Below are 20,303 nucleotides of genomic sequence, written 5' to 3' on the forward strand. Positions count from 1 at the left end.
CGCGACATTTAGTATGTAAAAGTGACGTTTGATAGCAAAGATCGCGAGATTTAGTAAGCAATAATGACGTTTGATAGCAAAGGTCGCGAGTTTTACGCCTCAGTGACGTTGACAGCAAAGATCACGGGATTTAGTATGCAAAAGTGACGTTTAATAGCAAACGTCGCGAGTTTAATGCCGCTAGTATGGTTGACAGCAAAGATCGCAAGTTTTAGTATCCAAAAGTGACGTTTGATAGCAAACGTCGCGAGTTTAATGCCGCTAGTATGGTTGACAGCAAAGATCGCAAGTTTTAGTATCCAAAAGTGACGTTTGATAGCAAACGTCGCGAGTTTAATGCCGCTAGTATGGTTGACAGCAAAGATCGCAAGTTTTAGTATCCAAAAGTGACGTTTGATAGCAAACGTCGCGAGTTTAATGCCGCTAGTATGGTTGACAGCAAAGATCGCAAGTTTTAGTATCCAAAAGTGACGTTTGATAGCAAACGTCGCGAGTTTAATGCCGCTAGTATGGTTGACAGCAAAGATCGCAAGTTTTAGTATCCAAAAGTGACGTTTGATAGCAAACGTCGCGAGTTTAATGCCGCTAGTATGGTTGACAGCAAAGATCGCAAGTTTTAGTATCCAAAAGTGACGTTTGATAGCAAAGATATTTACGCCTCTCGCAAGGCTTTGATAAATTTACTTGTATATCGATTAGCGGTGATGTACTGAAATTTCGGTATCGGCACTTGGATAACCGTAGCTTATTGGTCAAAGCGCTCAGGCCGCGATTGCCAGAGAGTCGCAGGTTCAAATTCTGTCGGTTCCGAAATTTTTTATGTACATTTTAAATTACAAAGAATTATAGAAAATTAAGAAAATTGATTTTTCTTCCAAGTGTAGGTGAATTCTCGTATATACCCTGCTTACCTCATACGACACCCGCGGGAAAATGGGGGGTGGTGACAACTGCATTCTGATATGCCATCACCACGCGGTACTTTGTTTACGATGATTAGCGTTATTTATTGCTGTTTATCTGTACCCTAGTAACATTTAAGCATGAACTTTCACAGCACATTAATATCTATTAAGTGACTATGAGTTTTATGCTAAATCCCCTGGGCTCGGAGTGTCCATTAAACGAATCTCCTAACAATGCAAGTATGGCCGCCATTAGATCTGTGACGTCACGCATATTAAACCCCCTTTCATCTCACCGACCATTGTGCGCGCTTCCGTATGCGCACGACGGTGCGGTATAACTCAAGAATTGCAAAAAACAAAAATATATATAAAACCTTATTGCTTGGAATAATTTATTATGCGCCGAAGGGTGTGTTTTAATGCAAATTGAGTTGGTTTTGTGGGAACTTTCCTTTAAGTTGCATAAGACCAAACCTCTTTTTCAATATCATAATAAATTTACCTATTTACTGCTTTTATAAATACAATTACAAAATATCTTTCTTTCCCTAGACTAATCAAATCGCTTTATTATAATTTTTTTTCAGATACAAGTTCAGCAGTTGCCATATAAAGCCATTTTCCTTAGCAAAGAAAAAGTTTTGTATGAATTATTATTTGTATTTAAAATGAAGGTTCCCGCTATCGGCACGAATTCAGGACATCAGACCTTTGTGTAATTTTAAGCCTAGTTATAGCTGTGTACTATTACTATTTACTTATTTTAGCATGCGTTCGTTTAAAAACTAGTAGTTTTTGCGTGTTTCTCAAAGGATCTCTATGTCAGAACGTATCCATGTGAAGCTATGCGTATGGCTACCTTAGCAATTTCGAAACGAATTAGCGGCATCTGCCACCGTTCAAACAAATACAAACGTGACACAAAATAACTGTTAAAAGCTTGATATAATATTGTTAGCAAAAAAATTTCCATTTGAAATTCAATGGGATCGTTGCCACAGCGATTGAAAGAGGTGTTTGTTACATAATATTTGAAAATTAAATTTGTGTCCATACAAAAAAATAACTAAATTTTATAAGAAAATGGACTGTACCAATGCCGATATTAGAAGTAAACATTACCAGGCAAACATACAATTGGTAATTCATTCAAGGAGATTTGTTTATTACTTTATAACAATTACCGAACGACATCATGGAGCTGCCTCTCAAAGTTCAAAGTTTATATAAAACGTAAGCTAATAGAAAAATCCGATTATGATATTAAGGATTACATAAACGATAAACAAGCTAGGGATAGTAATTACTTTTACATCATAGCTAATTATTAATTTACTGCGAGATGGTGATAAGTAACAAAAAACCCTTAGGCCAGGGCGCATTTGAAAGCGTACTAGCTCATAACTTATATGTATGAACGCTTCATTAGTGCAAAATTATAAAATCTTATGGTATTATATATTTTTATTTCTCCTGTACTTTTTAAACATCCTATAATTAAGCACAATCCCGAAAAGTTAAGATGCATGGCAACACTAGGTATAATAAACGCATCGATAGCTTTTGTCACCGTGAAAACAAAATAAACGAACGCTTTAAAACGCGAAACGAAAAACAACCGATGAAACCTATTGTTTGTTAGTAAATGAATTTCCATTTCAAATTGAATTGCACCGCTGATACTGTACTAGTGTTGCCAGACTGGCGATGTTATGGCTGTTAAATACACAATAATAGATGGAAGTGGCGTTATTTGCAATTGTGCGTTTTTAAATCAGCACAACCTTTTTTTTCTGGTTGTTTGGAATGAATATGTGTTTTTGGGTTGGAGCAAATGAAGCTTCACGATTCATGTATTTTATGGATTTTCACGCTTGTATCTAGCAATTATTTAATAATATGCTTGGATCGCGCAAATCCCTTCCTGAACCTATTTACAATGATTTTGCAATATTTTTTTTATAATTTTTATTATCAGGAAATTATCAGTATAATATCATTATTTTAGCAATAAAACCGCCTAAGCATAATAATATTTGTATAAATTTATTAAATTTTCATTTGTGTTGTTACTATTTTGTGTCCACTAAAGTGTTTATCTATATATTAGAGAGCTATTCAAAACAAAATGTGCACTGCGCAAGGGTTGCTCGGTTACACACGGTACACTCTGTTTGTATTTCTTATATGTTAGTACAATATCTTATTAAACAGATGTTACATGAGTTCAAACGTTTTCAGAGTTGCAATAAGCTGGCAGTGCCAATCAGCCGAACGCACTGTTACAATGAGTCATTTACTATCAAGGCAGTAAAATTGTGGAATGATCTTCCACGTGACATTCGTTGCGCTAAATCACATAATATTTTTAAGAGTCGTCTAAAGAATTATTATCTGACACTGTAAGTATGATTATTATATTCCACATTTACTTTCTGTCCCGTTAACATTATTATATATATAGTTTTAGTATTATTTATTTTAACGTATAGTTTATTTTACCGTAGGGAAATATGTATTATTTAATTTATTTTTATTTATTTTATATATGTACTGTTTTTATAATTATTCATATGTATTTATATCTTAGCGCACCGCTATAAGGATTCATATGTGAGCCAATTCCTCATAATGGTTGCCTGGAAGAAATCGCTATAAGTGATAAGGCCGCCCTTGTTACACAAATTTAAATGAGTTGTACCTTTGTTATCTTTTATTTATTTCTTGTGTGCAATAAAGTATTTTTGATTGATTGATTGAAACGTTTTTAACAATCAGAAGTTCTGACGCGCTCAGGAGCTAGCGCGTGCGACTACCTACACTGTAATTTAAGCGCTGCGCGTCACAGAAATGACGAGTGGCGTCTTCTCCATTAATATAACTCAATGATAATAGTTGTAGGATTCAACATTAACCATTTTATAATAAAAACTATAATTGAAAATAATTGCATCGTATATCCAGAGTTTAGAAATCTACTTGCTGATACTATTTATCCCGGAAACCTACAAATTTTGGTTAGATCTGCTTTCATGAAGCAACTTTCGCTACCAAATGACATAAGAATGCTATAATAATACATTCGGAGAGGGCTGAGGCACTTGCAGTGCTAGTTCAGAAAATGTTTATGTTTTACATGAAATTCGTTTTATTGTACTTATACCATTTTGCTTCATACTGCGCTTAATGCTCTCATTTCTTAGAACCTAAAATGGATAGCAAATAGTTATTATATTATTAACATTACGCATTACGCCACTTTATTGTCCAATGCAATATGCTGGAAACTAGCTTAATGTACTTTCGTGACGCTTTCGCAATTACTTATCGGATAATTACAAAATATAGTATGTCTTTTTCAAATTGTATTTAATATTGGTTGATATCTGGCAATCTAAAAAATAGAGGATATTAGATAAACAAAAGAAGTGTGTTTTTAAACAAAAAAGCTATGTTCTTCTTCACAAAATTGGCGTTCACTAATTTACACTTCAATTCATGCAAAACTTACACCTATGCTTACCAACCGACTCATGAAAATAATTGTGTTAAGAATTTCCAAAGCCAATTATTATATTATCGCGAACCTTTAACACCGCAATACTCCTGTTTATTTACCAACAAGCGTATCCTAAAGATCCTAACATCGGGGCCGCGATCTAATCTGCGCGTCACCTCCCACGCGTACAAGCGTATGAAAATCAGCTATTCGTACACACTAGTAGTATAGTCAGCGGTCAATTGTACGCTTCGGAACATTAGCGCGATTGACAGGAACAAGGGGCTTGTTACCGCCGCGCTCCGAGATGCGTATCGTACGCCTTTGGGCTACTGTTTGCGTATCTTTGGTCGCCTACATAGATTCTCTGGAAGGGAACCTTTATATATTTTAATTGAAACTATCAAAGTGCACACTGATATACAGTTTTAACAATATGGGTGTCAAAAGTAAACCCTGAGAAATTCCGTTATGTCAAAGTTTAGAATTCATGATGGATATAAACGATTAAGAAAATCGGCGCCTGTTATAAACTCGTAGTACAGCTAGCCAATAGGTTAAAGACACAAGCTCGATTGATATTAAATAAGCCGGGTAGGTTCAAGACACAATCACGATTAATATTAAATAAGGAGCATGTTGCTACTTCTGTCTGAGATGCGTATCGTAAATCTATTATGTGTTTATCTGTGGGTACAAATAAACTAGTCTTTATATATTCCAAAGGAGTCCCTTTGATTATTTTTACCGAAAATATCAAAGCTCTAAGTAATATACTTCTTTAACAATATAGGAAACAAGAATATCCCCTGTGAAACACCTACATTTAGAGGAGAGCTTTTTTAAGTTTCTCGTCAAAAGTAAACATGATATGCTAAGACACTCATATCATCATTAGTATATCAATATCTAAGTAATAAACACACGTTGCTGTTCCGGGTCGAGTTAGAAGACTTGGGGTTCATCTGTTACGCAATCTTTCAGAATTCAAGAAAAAGTAATAATTGCCAGATGATCCACCTGATGCTTAGTGGAAAACCATTAACATTAAAATGTGCATCATTTTGCAAGGCATATAATGAACGCGTCGTATAAAGTGCTGCTCTGTGTCTGAGGCGTATATGTCAAGCCTCATGCGCCAGTTACATCGACACACCAGAACACAGCAATTCTGCTTGGTGGCAGAAATAAATATGGCACATGGATAGTAATTAAGGAGTTCTGTCAAAACTAAATCCCATCTCGGAAAACAAGCGCCTATTATACGTATTTGTGCCAAATACAACGAGTTATCTAAAAAGATATCTGGCATCGATATCTTCCATGACTCACCCACAATTTTTAGAAAAAAACTCACCGAACACTTATCGGTCCATGTGTTTGTGTGTGTGCTATGTTTAAAAAACGTGTAATATGCATGTTGTTAGTGCTCTTAAATAAATAAATAAATAACTAGTTTGAAGGAAGGAAGACCGTGGTTTCATACGCAAGCACACACGCCGTTATAGACGGATCTCTCCGTTTGGGGACCGCAGATCAAAATACAGTATTCACCACCCTTCCTCTTCCGAGGCCACTAAGGGAATATAACGGAAAAAGGGCAGCAGCGTTGATGGTCCTTTCTACTACCATATACCTCGAACACCAACTCTTCTGCCCAAGGTGGAGATTATGGGCCTATGAGAGGCATTTAGTCTAGCTGTGAACTTGTGAACTGTTATAGGCTATTGATGAAGGTTTGCAAGCAAGGTTCGATTCCGAAGCAGTTCCAGCGATCGATACACCGATGTAGCCAAGCTTCGGGTGTAAATGGGTGCATAATAAGCAGGCATTCAAAATCAAGGAGATGCATTCCGCGCGATATAATAGGTATTCAGCGCTACACGTGTTTGCGCGGCGGACATTTGTATGGCGGATGGCGGCCCGAATAATGATTTACTATCGTATACTGTTGCGGTTAGGTTTAGGGATTGGATGGAATTTTAAGAGAAACTGCGAATAGGTGAATGTTTTTGTCCCTTTGTCTTTATAATTAGCATATTCTTTATTCAAATTGGGTTATTTTTGTTTGCCCGCCGATGTGAATAATATGGCATTCTCCAATTTATACACCAATATTCAAAATTCTCTTTTCTTTTTTTCTTCAAAGACGTGTACTTGGCAGAGTGGAACAATCTTTTTATTTAAGCTTTTGTACAAAATGCTGGTTTTATGTTCGACTGATTTTATGTTGAATATAGAGAAGAATGTTTCTCCACACATTTGGAAAAACAAAAATAGTTTGATTTTTTTCGCTTAAGCTATATCATTGTCATCGAAGAGTGAATTTCATGGAAAGTGAGGGAAATCCTGAAATTTAAATCAAGCGAAAGTTTAAAAGCATTGAAGTCGGTTGAGTTTTTTTAAGTTTGTTTTATTTATTTTAATTAGGCTTACCTTACAGGCTTTTAAGACTGAAAGGAATGAAGCAGACTATGATCCTGCTAGCGTGTCTATTTGTTTATTATCTACGTTCGGCTCAACTGCTAGTCCGATCTTGATGAATTGTTATTCTTCATAAGAACTATATCTATGTTAAATTTCCCCGCGTTCCCGGGAATCATAACCGTGAAATTTATAATTATTAGTATTATAGTATTTTAGCATAGGTTTACAATGGTTTACCAGAATCATAAACTTGCATTGGAGTAGACTAATAGATCTAATGTTCCCAACTCTTTTATGAGAATAATAATAATATATTCATAGTGGTGAAAACATAACAAATACCAATTTTACATAATTTATCGAAGATACAGTTTTCTTTTTCAAATGATGCAAAATATAATAAATTAATTTAAAATGGTTGAACCAAAAACTAAGCTAAAATCTTGCGATTTTGTGGTATAGCTTTTGGATCTCTTCCTGAGAATGAATGCATAATCAATACATGTTTGAAAATTTAATTTATGTACATAAAAATATAACAAAATTTGAAAAGAAAGTGGACTGCGACAATATTAATATTAGAAGTAAAAATAAACTTGTAGTGCAGTTTACTAGGCTGCATAAAATTAGTAATTCGTTCAAGGGTAATTGTATATCATTTTATAACAAATTACCAGATTAAATCCTTAAGATGTCTCTTAATAATTTCTAAGTTTATAAAAAACCTAAGCTTATAGAAAAATCTTTATATAGGATTACATGTATGTTAAAAACTTGGTTATGAATTGCTCTAACTTCATTCGGAACTCTCCTAGCTTTAGTTTTAAGTTAACGAATGCAGTTATCACCATCACCTAACTTTAGTGTTAACATGTTAAATGTATGAACGCTTCATAAGTGCCTGTGATAAGGTCTACATGAATAAAACATTTATGAATTTGAATTTGAATTTAGAATGGTATGCGTCCAGCGAAAGATTCAGTGGGCTGATGATGAAAACTGTTCGGATTACCGTCAACCCCTGACAAAGCTCGGCTATTTAGCTCCGTAACGTTATTACTACGTATTTAGAGTATAAAGGACTAAAGGCACAAATTACTGACCCCTTCTTTGCAATTTAGTATCAACAATATTTCCTGGCCCTTTGTAGCCCAAACACAATTACCTACATTATAACATGCAATGATATTCTAATGTTTTATTATGACAGATAGGATAAAACCTCGAAAGTCGAGAGAAAGGCTATTTGGAAACTTGCAGTTTTATATTAATACTAGGGCTTAAAATCGTTGCTTAAAGTGTTTTTTTAAATGTGCGTTTTATACGAATTGACTGGACGTCCCAAAAATAGGGATTATAATTTTGAGCATAAACAATATCGAAATATTTCTACTTTAATTGGCGATAATATGACCTCTTTAGTATCACCTTAGATACTGCTAAAATTATCCGCAGTTATCCGTAGGGTATGCGTCATCAACTTAAGTAATAGCTAGTGAGAAAAAATACATAGACACTTATGTGGGTATGACGGTCTCAACTGCTGCACTGATCTTGATGATTTTCGCACATAAAGCTTGCACCTATAGCTTGCATTCTGAAAAAGGACAATTAGTACTTTTAATTCCGTAAATACGCCAGGGATTTGTTACATATGCACTGCACAGCTAAATCCGTCTTAACAAAATGTTGCATAGAAATAGCGCGTGTCCCAGAAGCTTTAGGCAAAAAACCGAAAACCGCAACAACCGCGCGCGACAATAGCTGCTCTACCATAATGTAAATATCTTTGCTGATCCAATATTTATACTACAAATAGGTACATTTAATGCGTACAAGGGCGTGTAATTGGCATTGAATAATATCATATTGTTAGAGCTGAGCGGCGATACATGAATGTGCCCCTTGAGCGCTTCTAGCCTATAGCATGTACAACAACACACATATATCATCAAACACATAAGCTACTTCATGAAGAAACATCGGGTAATTGATCATTGAAAGAAATATGATTTGAAACATCGAGTTTAGTTACGGTTGCTTATTTAGATTAAATCATGAATTGCTTAGGGACATCATAGGAAGGATAAGAATGTTCCTCTACTAACTCTGTATAGTTTACAGCGAACAGTTATTGTACAGGCTTTGGCAGCACAAAGCCTGATAACGCGCATGCTCTCCCGTCACGAGTAAAAGTAAAAAATATGCTCAAATGTTAAGAAGCATAATGGTGAAGAAAGCAGAACGAGAAAAAAAGAAAACGCTTAAAAAGGTCGGCATGAAGAAATGTTTGTTTGTTTAAAAACTTTATTACATTTTATGCAACAAGTAAACAAATACAGAGAAAAAACTAGTAAAGCATAATAAATGGGGCGTGAAATGGCGGTTTTATCGCTAAAGCGAATAATGCTTAGTGGTACCCCTGCAGACCTGGCAGACACCAAGGGGTGGTTAAGTCCGTGCGAATCAGACATTCTGTCTGATGGCAGGGCATCAGGCAGAATTGCAATGGGATATTTTCCTCCTAAAAAAAAGGAACCGTGACATTGAGCTTAACTGCGATCGCCTTACCGATTAGGACAGTCACTCCAATCCGAATAGCGACAGAAGGAATTATGACGAATGCACTAAGTAGTTCTTACTTATACCTTCGTAAACCCGGACCTCGATGCCTGTCAGAGGGAAAAGAAATATGTAATTTCTGAATTTTCCCTGGTCTTGTCTTGTGGGAGGTTTCAGCCATGGTTAGTTACCACCCTACCTCCAAAGGTGTGCCGCCCAGCGAGTAAGAGTCCCAGTATGATGCAATATAGATTGTAGAAAACGATTAGGAGTATGGGATTAATATGACCATAAGCAGGTCAGTACGCTACCATCTTAGCTTTTACCACCAGGTGAGATTGCTTACAAGGGCTAACCAACAACTTCTGGATAACTAAATAAATAATTCAACGGACATGTCCACGTTATAATGAGCGTATATTTAGGTGCGTAGGCGCAGGCTTTGTGCGGCGACGCACTAAATAATAATAATTGTGGCTAACTAACTACCGTTTAACGCACTCAGCGCTGTGCTGTACATCTGATAACATCGTACTGGCAGCAAAACAAGCTGCCTTGTTTTTTCTTTAATTCGTTTGTAAAAGATAATATCCTTTTTCTTGGCATTTTTAGTTGCTTTCAACTACTAATACAATATCCCACAAATGGACTCCTTTAAAATTTGGGAGGCAGAATTTGCGCTCAAACTTATAGTGTTACGAAAAATCGGAAAAAGTTGTTGTTTAAAAACGATCACATCCCATTCAGGCGCGCATCCAATTTAGTTACATCGCTAATAACTATAATGTGATTTATAAGATATGTAGTTGTGCAATAGTGTTGACAATATAGTGCAAAAGAGCGAGGATAGTCATGCAGATATCCGTCTAGATAAATTAATCATCGTGTTGCAAGTGCAGACAGGGAAAAACGCTTATTGCTTCAGTGAGGGTCATATAAAATATCGTGACGCTGTAAAGATGACGTCGGCATTTACCGCAAGATCAAAGGATTTAAAATACCTTCTTTACCTCTTCCTGATACTATGACAGTACTATATTTCAATCAATTGCTTATAAGGATACAGGTTTTAGGTTTAAAAAGTGGCATACCACTTTCGGGTTACACACCTCCATCTTAGATTGTATCGCAAAATACTTTTTCTGCCGTCAGTACAACTAAATGCGTGCATTTACAATCGCCTAAACCTTTTTTGGTGTTCTAACAGTAGTTTTGTCCGCTGCCTGTGGTGACACCACCCATTGTTTTATGCTCGCCGGGTGTACCCGGGGGTTTTGTATCATGGCTGTTATTAAAAGCCGACTTGCAAAAATAACTATCTTAAACTGTTAAAAGAAATCGTGTAATTAGGCAAATCAAAACCAATCGGCCTTACTATTGTTCCTTACTTTCAGATTTAATTCAATTTTTGTATTTTGTTTACTTCTTTATTTTATGTATATTTTGAAGTTTGTGTGCAATAAAGTATTTGTTCTTTTTCTTCTTCCAAACTTTTGAAAAATTCAAAGTAGTTTTCATTATAAACGCAAAAGAACCCAAGGAAAAATAACATTACTCACAAATTTATTCATATTTGAATCGATTGACCATACCATATATATATATATATATATATGTAGAAAAAATGATTTTTTTGCTGTCTGTACACAGTGCGTGCATTCACAATCGCCTAAGCCTTTTTTGGTGGTCTAACAGTAGTTTTGTCCGCAGTGGTGACATCACCCCTTACTCAATGCTGGGCCGGGTGTATCCCGGGTGTTTCATGATTGTTTCGTGACTTACAAACACAGGCAGGCGAAAGTTTGACATGACGAGATATTAGACAATGTTTAATCGTATTAGGAATTATCGATTGCCAGCGGCTACGTACAACATTTTATATAGGTACCTACCTATAGTATACAATCTTTAATCTGTTATTACTTACTAGTATAAAGTATGTTTTAATAATAGGAGAAAAACAATATTATTTATATAAATAAAAACATATGAAGCTGTGATAGCCCAGTGTGTAGGAGCTCAACTTCACTTTCGAGGGGCCGAGTTTGAATCCCAGCACGCACGCTGTATTTTTTCTAAGTTATGTGCGTTTTAAGTAATTAAAATATCATCAACGGTGGAGGAAAACATTATATTATTATAATGAAGGCATACAGGCTGTATGCCTGAGAATTTCTACATAATGTTCTCAAAGGTGTGGAGTCCACCAAACCGCACTGGCCTAGTTAATTGTTAACTTTAAGTATTTATAACTCGTACTGGAGATTTTCTTCATTTTATATCATCTGCATACACTGTATGCAATAGAAAAATGCATGTACTTTCCATTACGATCTCTCAAATGGTTCTCGTAGAAAGAATAAAAATCATTAACGAGTGAAGCTTTAGACCCAATTCTGAAGTCCACGCAGGCGAAGTCGCGGGTAGAAGCTAGTTCAGAATAAACAGGCTTATTTTGGGCTACAAGTTGTTTGAACGTGTGCCGGCTTCATAATCATATTCAAGCACGAGCTGCCATCGTCCTCGAGTGCCACAGGTGCACATATATTATTTGGATATAATTGACACCTGTGCGGCAGTGCTCTGAGAGTTGATAAAGCTGTGAAGATGAATTTTTATCCTTTCCCCGGAGAGATGTGCGATAAGTGAAAGATGTGCCGATAAGCTATTTAGTGATCCGTTACGATATTGCATTAAAACAGATTAGGGGTATGGGATGAATTTAACTGCCATATTTCCTAACAGGTTAGGCCGCTACCATCAGGTGAGATTGCTGTCAAGGGCTAACTTGTAGTGGAATAAAAATACAAACTGCCCCACTTCTAATAATTTTAAAAGGCAATGTGAGATCTTGATAGCAAAAAAGAACACCCGGCTAAGTTAGTTGTGTGCTTCTTCTTAGACCAGGGCTCGTTTATAACCCCTGTAGCTTTATCTCTGTGTTTACGAATACTACACTACCATATACACATTTCTGATGTAAAGTACGCAACTTAAGTGCCATCTATGGGTCTGCTAGAATAAAGATATTGTTGACTTTGGCTGCGACTATTGATTAAGTCAAAAGTATGCTCACTTCATTGTGATTCGCAAGCATTAAAATCAATTTGATTTCTCCTTCAGGACGAACCGGCTTCATCGGGTGACAGTGGTGACGAGAGTGGCAGCGATCGAGAGTCCCCGAGTGAGAAACTGCTACAGCAGAATCATAAACAAGAGTGGATATGTACGGACAACGAGCGAAAATATAACAGGTAAATACACCCAACTTTGTGGACTTTATGGCCACCCAACTTTATGGGCACCAAACATTATGGCAACAACTTTAAATTCCATAAATGCCATCACTCAAGGAGATGTAGTAATTACTTCTACGGATTTCAGCAGAAAGATTGTTCCAGAGCATAATAGCCTTAAAGGTGAAAAAAATTTAGCCTATGCTACTCCGTAATACTTAAGCTTTCTTTTTTCAAAGAAATAGTCAAAACCGGTCCGGTACTTTCGGAGCCTACAAGCTACAAACCAATAAATCTTTCCCCGTTATAATATTAGTACTGATATTCTCTGCCATATTTAAAGAAGTTTCAATAATCCGTTTTCGTTGTTACAGAGATCCTCCGTCCGACAATCTACCCTCGACTTCATCAAACCCCGAACCCGAAAGCAGCAAGTCAAGTCAACCGTCACTACCAAAACTACTGCCAAAGATAGACTTGCCAGGAGGAACAATGCTATACCATCCTGGTGTACTGGGCTTGGACGGCCTTGGCACTAACTTGGGTCTTGGCAATCTGGCTATGGGTTATCCTCATAGCTTTATACTTGGACTGGCCAACCAAGGTCAAGAAGGAGGTAAGCCATATGAATAACCAAGGATAGAGAAAAGAAAGTTTTGCCTGCACCAGTCTCTTGACAGATGTATTATGAAAATTTAGCTTCATTTGCTAAACTTCGCGAAAAACAGGAGAATCTGTATGGTGCAATATATAATAGCTTCTATCTTTATACTCCACACCAAACAGATCTTCGGCAATGTAACCTTTACGGATGTTTTGCTCCGAAACCGGAGCATCCCCAGGAGATGTCGACTTTACAATGAATAGTTCTAAAAAGTGCGTGCGTGCGAGTATACCAAATTAAGCTTAATTGACATAATATTTCATAGAATTCCGAAAAGTAACACCTGCTTCCATCCAAAATTCCTGATAGATATTTTTTCCACTATTTAGTTATACTTATATATCTGTTGAAATATTTTACTTTGACTTTAACTTCGATTAGTATTGAAGCATCAAAAACCACTCCACTTAAGAAGTGTTTCTCTAAACGTTTACCATAAAATAAGGAAAATCGGAAGAGTTTGTGAGCTAGCAACATTCCGTGGGATGTTTTCACAGTTTTTGGACTGCACGCAATAACGGCTGAATGAGGGTTCCGCATTTTATAAATATCAATTAATAAATTCAAAATTTCTTTATTCATGTAGGCCTATCACAGGCACTTTTGAAGCGTTCATACATATATGTTTACATAATTGTAAGGGGATGGTGATAACTTCGTTCGCCAACTTTATCTTAAGCTACGTGGGTTTCAAACGCGCCCTGGTCTAAGAAGAGCCCACGACAAACTTAGCCGGGTAAATTAAAAACTTAGCCGGATAAATTAAAAACTTAGCCGGGTAAATTTACACTACCAATTTAAGCTATAACATAATTATTGTATAGCCTGTTAAGAGATATCATACAGCTAGAGCTGTCGTACAGATAGAGTCCTTATAATTTTGGTTTTTCTCGCGTCGTTGGTCTAGGGGTTAGCATATTAAGCCGCGGATCATGCGGTCCCTGATTCGACTCCCAGGTGAGGTCAAAAATTGGTTTATACGGTTATTTGCACTTAGAACCCACCAAATCGCATTGGAGCAGCGTGGTGGGTCTATGCTCTCAAGCCGTCTTGCCTATGAGAGATAGGGGCTGGGCCCAGCAGTGGGCTCGTTATAAGCTGCGAATGATTATGGATATATCGTCTTATGTAATAGGTAAGAATGATCGAGATGGTTCTGCACCGATAACGTGGTCATTGATTTCTGAATCTCGGAATTCCAATTAGGCCTGCGGTTTTCGATTGTCGAGTTGCATATCCCTATGTACTTGGAATATCTACTGACGTCCTATGAATTCCTGGTATTTGGAGCATTTCAATCAATAATCCTGAAGCTGCCATTTGATGTAATTTATCTTATGCCCGTTTTCGCTAAACCTAGGCATAGCCTAATCGAATGCCTAACTAGGCGATGTTTATAAAAAAACAACTAACATCCCTTAGGTGATAATTATTTGTTCTCGCTCTTGTTGTCCTAATCCTAAGGTTCAGATCATGGCAGAGATCGCTTCTAAGCGATAAGGCCGCCTTTTATATTCTACTCCAGTCTTTGTGTTCCTCTCAATTCGTCCTTTATTTTCCTAACTGTGTAGTGGTGTATAAATAAATAGTTTAAATAAATGAATTATATAGGCATTATTTCACTACTTTGAGTTACATTACTGTAATTTTCTTAAGGATCCTCAGTTTTTTGAAAATAAATTATAGACTATTTTACTCCGTGATAGCTTAGCATATTCTTTTGTCAAAGAAATAGTCAAAATCGGTCAAGTACTTTCGGAGCATATAAGCTACAAACCAATAAATCTTTCCCCGTTATAACATTAGTACTGAAATTCTCTGTTATATTTAAAGAAGTTTCAATAAACTATTGGTGAACGGTTTATGTATGCCTAGGAATCTCCTTAGATTTGGGCTTTACTTATTTAGGCCATTGCCTTGTTCTTCGTTAGTGAAAACGGGCATTAGTCTTTCTTTTATTAGCGTTTTAGCAATATCAATAAATTGAGAAACAGCTGAGTTGATTGAGTTTCTTAATTTGCTAAAAATTTAATTTAGAACAACAAAAATTACTCACGGAGTTCTAGCTCGATAGCACAGGGCAAAACTTTTTATCCCGTTTTGTTCTTGTTATTTATTTTTTTTGTTTTATCTGCAATTTTTAGTTTGCCTCGCTGAAAACGATAAGAATGCCTTTGCACATGATTGGAGTTTTTGTTTTATTTGTAATTTTTTTAACTATCAATTCATCTCACATTCTTTGTGATTAATATGAAAGTTGTTTCTGTTACACAGCTTCCTCATCATCGACTCAGCCGCAATACATAACAATACCACTATCGATGGCAATGGCTGCGGCTTCGGGACAGACGCAAAATGGCTGCCCGAGTGCTTCCAGTGACGATAGCAGTGAACTGCAGGACTTGAGCACCGGGGGACGGAAGTGACAACACTGGTGAGATAGCCATTATATCATCCGCGAACTTTTCCATTGCAAGTTCATCATTCATCACCCTTCTATTATTATAGATCACCTTTCTATTATTATAAATGCAAAAGTTTCTATAGATGGATGCACGTCAGACAGCCGGTTGGCACCATGGGCAGCGACCCTGCTTTCTGCGTCCAAGGCCTTGGGTTCGATTCCCACGACTGAAATGTTTGTTTGATGAACATGAATGTTTTTCAGTGTCTAGGTGTTTATCTGTATATTATAAGTATTTATGTGTATTATATTTATAAAAAAATATTCATCAGTTATCCTAGTGCCCGTAACACAAGCTACGCTTACTTTGGGAATAGATGGCGATGTTTGTATTGTCGTAGTATATTTATTTATTATTTATTAAGTTCGTCAGTCAATTATTACTAAAATAAAGACATTGTTTCAGATGACTGCTGAAGACTGGAGTATATTTTAATCTTTCTTATAACATCACCTGTATCTTAACTCTATCTTATTGTACCAAAGGTATCTTTGAAGTGAGCTTAACATTGTAACTTCAATTATAAACCAGTTATGTATAAGTATTACTTGTATTCTACTGTTATGGAGCAATTTTATCCGATATTTGACTGTTTTGTATGTTTTATTTGAAGTTTGGAAGAGGTGATAGCCGAGTGGGTAGGACTTCTACTTCGCTTTCGGTTGGCCGAGTTCGAATTCCAGCAAGCACCTCTTTTCTAAGTTATGTGCGTTTTATGTAATTAAAATATCACTTGCTTCAACGGTGTAGGAAAACATCGTGAGGAAACCTACTTGCCTGAGAGTTCTACATAATGTTCTCGAAGGTGTAAGGAGTCCTCCAATCCGCAATGGGCCAGCGTGGTGGGCTACGGCACTAAGCTTTTGTCATAGTGGGAGGAGACCTAGTAGGAGGGATTAGTGGGTCGGTAATGGATTTATATGATGGTATGTTTTATCTATTATAAGAGAGCACGTTAGAGACGTCGGTTAGCTGTTTTCCGCGTAATAGGAGTATAGTGAAGAACTGTTTGAACCTATACTACCTTCCCAATTCACCCGTGCGCAGAATAACTCTCTAACATACCGGCTCTTCCTTCTTCCTACCTAAGTAGGAAGTCCCGAGTTCGCTTCCAGGCAGTGGCATTTTGGGAATTTATTATTTCTAATTTTGGTCTGGTGGCAGGCTTTGGCCGTGGCTAGTTACCACCCTACAGACAAAGACGTGCCGCTAAGCGATTTAGTGTTCCGGTGCGATGTCGCGTACAAATCTATTAGGCGTATGACTACCATACTCCCTAACAGGTTAGCCCGCTACCATCTTAGACTACATCATCACTTACCACAAGGTGAGGTCGCAGCCAAGGACTAACTTTTAGTTGAATAAAAAAACTTCCTGGATTTTTTTTATCTAGTAACCGATCAGAAACACTCTCAAGCACATCTCTTTCCAACTACCTAGAAATACCCTTTTTTTAGAAATGGATGAGGAGTTTAGTTGACTTGTACTTTATACCACTCACAGGTAAGCCCGTTCCAAACATAGACTTTATCGAAGTCATAGTCAAGGGCCAACTTGTGTAATAAAAAAAAAACATACTATACAACTAACGCAGTTATTTTTTTGAATAAAGTATTAAACTTCATACAAAACGGTCAGATGGTCGATTGTATAAAAATATATATAGTTACCTTGCATAAAGCATTTCTTAGCCTTGCCACTTTTTTTTGTAAATTGTAGTGAAATTTGGAAATAATGTAAAATACAGGTACGTAATAATTTATTGTATTAAATTAGGTGACTAGGTAAAGAATGTTTGACTAATTAATAACCTATGAAGTATTTTTATACCAAAATACGACTAAGATGAGGGTTACGTTGGTACTAAAATAGTGTGAGAAATCTTTTAATTTTGTGTAGTTTCAAAAAAAAATTAGTTTGTTAAATTTCAGTAAAAAAATTAAGATTAGTTAAGTCGATTTAATCACTTTAAAGAAGTTTTCGCCTTCTTCACTGATCAAATCTGACTTTTAATTAACTCGTATTTTAATGTTGTATTAATTTACGTATTCATACTTTTGAAAAAAATATATTTTGTTCTTATTCTCCATGGCGTGATTTGTGGCGTAAAAATGTATAGTGTTTGTGCATAGACACGTAATTTTTTTATGATATTAATTTCATACAACCGGGGCCTAGAGTTACCTTAAATTTATTTAAATATAATCTATAAACTAGCTATGTTTCTTTTTTTTAAGTTTTATAAGTTCTTCAATAAATAAGCCCTCATTTATAATTGTTATTATCTTACGTTTATTTCTATTTTAATATAATATCTTGTATAATTACTTGTTTGAGCGTACCACTTTCTTAATATCTTTTTTTTTTAATTCATTTGTTTAGTTCTTCACAGCGCAAGAAATATGTCTCGACCTGAGTAACTTTCGACCAATTTATCTATATATATTATAAACAAATGACAGGTCTTTCGTATAGGTGTCGAAGGAGTTAACAACATTTTTGTATTCTGTGAGAAATAAAATAAATTTTAACCTGGTTTACCCTTAGAATACTTAAAAAAAATCTTTGGTACCTAACGTAAAATGTTTTGAATCCCTTTACTAGACGACCGATCTGTCATTTGTTTGTTTACATTTCGTCTCGAATAAATTGGCCGCACTTTAAATGGCTGTCCGTTTTACACGATTTACTTAATTTTTGAAATAGATTTTTTTAATAACTAAGTATTTCATATTGATATTTCCTCCAAGCGTTAATATTTTTTGAACCCATCAAAAATTGCGAAAGAAATATATCCCAATAAAAGAATTGCTTATTGCAACGTTGCATTATTAAACAAAATCAAGTAATTTCATGATCTTAGTAATAAAAAATAGGAAATACAGATTGTTTTTCTTTAGTAAAAATACAATAGTTTGAAAATTACTGCTAGACATTGTAACTTGAATATGTAAGAAAATGCAAAAGCAATCAGCGACACGTCTATAGTTCATGTTCATTTAATTTATTATTTAAAATAGGATGAAAATACTAAATATTCAATAATATGAGTTACTAAGTCGTATTTGTTTGTTTTGAAACCATATTTATTATTCTTTAAAGTAATATTTAAACTTAAGTATTAGCAAGTGGACTCAAACTTTTTTTCTTAATTTAGTGTAACTTTTTTTTATTTTAAGGATTTTAATTTCAACATCCCTGTTACGGAGATAACAGAACAAAAGCGATTGTTCCGCGGATATATGAACATTTTGTTTGTTTTAAATGTATGCTTAAAATGTAGGCATGTGGCTTGAATTCAGAGCAAATGTAGGCCAGGCTTCTAAGAATGTGAACAGTTTTAACTCGTCATTTATTGTGCTGGAAATAATATCGCGTGCTAGTGGCGGTATTAAAAATATAGCCTCTGTGTCATAGACAAAGCACTTTGCTCTCACACAACCGCAGTATCAGGGAACGTCTGGCGTGTATTTTGTCAGGGGCTCAGAATATTTCTTCTTGTATATTATTTTGTAGCTGACGCCCGCAACTTCTTTATGCTCGTGTAGCACTATCAACAATAGTCTATAACAGTACTCTTCTGGACTAAAGGCCTCTCTTAATGGAAGGTTTTGCCCATAAACACCTCGTTGGGCACTAATTTTCTCCGATATATTACCTTAGCTGCCTTTAAAAGCTGCCTGTTAATTACCCACGGGGAGTTGCGGAGGTGACGACTGTATTCTGATCCGCCATCTCCAAAGCACAAACGTAGGTAGTGAATTTTACGAAATAAAGATATTTTATTGAAGTTAAAAAATCGCCTCGTCATCATCACCATCAAATCAACCGATAGACGTCCACTGCTGGACATAGGTCTTTTGTAGGGAGTTCCACAATCCACGGTCCTGGGCCGCTTACCTCCAGCGGCTCCCAGCGACTCGCCTGATGTCATCCGTCCACCGCGTTGCAGGCCGGCCTACGCTGCGTTTACCAGTACGGGGCTGCCATTCCAGCAACTTGGGACCCCAACGTCCATCGCTCCTCCGAACTATATGCCCCGCCCATTGCCACTTCAGCTTCGCGACTCGTTGCGATGACCAACCCGCCTGCCCAGCGTGGTCATTATCGGGCATATCTTTAATGGGAAGGAAAAAAAAATCGCCTACGTCCGCTCTAATATGCTACATAAATGCCACCTGGTTTTTTTTGCCTGTCTGTATTGTGAAACTGGATGCTAAATTTGATTTAGTGTTTGTATCCTCCTTGTCAATCCATTTGCAAAGTTGTAAGTTTTATTCTGTGAACAAGATTTCGCGCCTTACGCTCTCAGTTACTCGGCCAGAACTATAGATAAGCAATTACTTTTGAGTGAAGTGGCAGAAGTAAAGAAGAAAAGAAAGAAACTGTCAAGAAGACTATTTAGCGAAATGATTATATCGAACATGTCTAAGAGTTTAAGCGTTGCTTTCTTTAATTCATTGATTTCATATCTTAATATCATCTTTATAGTTGCAAAAAAATTTCTCATGTCATTTTGATGGCAAAGCATTTATGTTTTTT

General features: G+C 36.2%; 1 protein-coding gene across 2 annotated transcripts in view; it reads left to right on the forward strand.

The window, feature by feature from the left end:
• The window catches only part of LOC120629856 (serum response factor homolog), a 368,083-nt gene extending 351,688 nt beyond the window's left edge, over positions 1-16,395 (forward strand). For both annotated transcript variants that reach the window (XM_039898928.1, XM_039898929.1), the window contains 4 exons: positions 12,520-12,650; positions 13,007-13,248; positions 15,571-15,730; positions 16,167-16,395. In XM_039898928.1, coding sequence (XP_039754862.1) covers positions 12,520-12,650; positions 13,007-13,248; positions 15,571-15,722 — 525 coding nt within the window. In that variant the 3' untranslated portion in view covers positions 15,723-15,730; positions 16,167-16,395. The remainder of the gene's footprint in view (positions 1-12,519; positions 12,651-13,006; positions 13,249-15,570; positions 15,731-16,166) is intronic.
• Positions 16,396-20,303: the final 3,908 nt, after the last annotated feature.

The sequence above is a fragment of the Pararge aegeria genome, chromosome 15 (genome assembly GCF_905163445.1).
Source record: "Pararge aegeria chromosome 15, ilParAegt1.1, whole genome shotgun sequence".
In the NCBI taxonomy this organism is placed as follows: Eukaryota; Metazoa; Arthropoda; class Insecta; order Lepidoptera; family Nymphalidae; genus Pararge; species Pararge aegeria.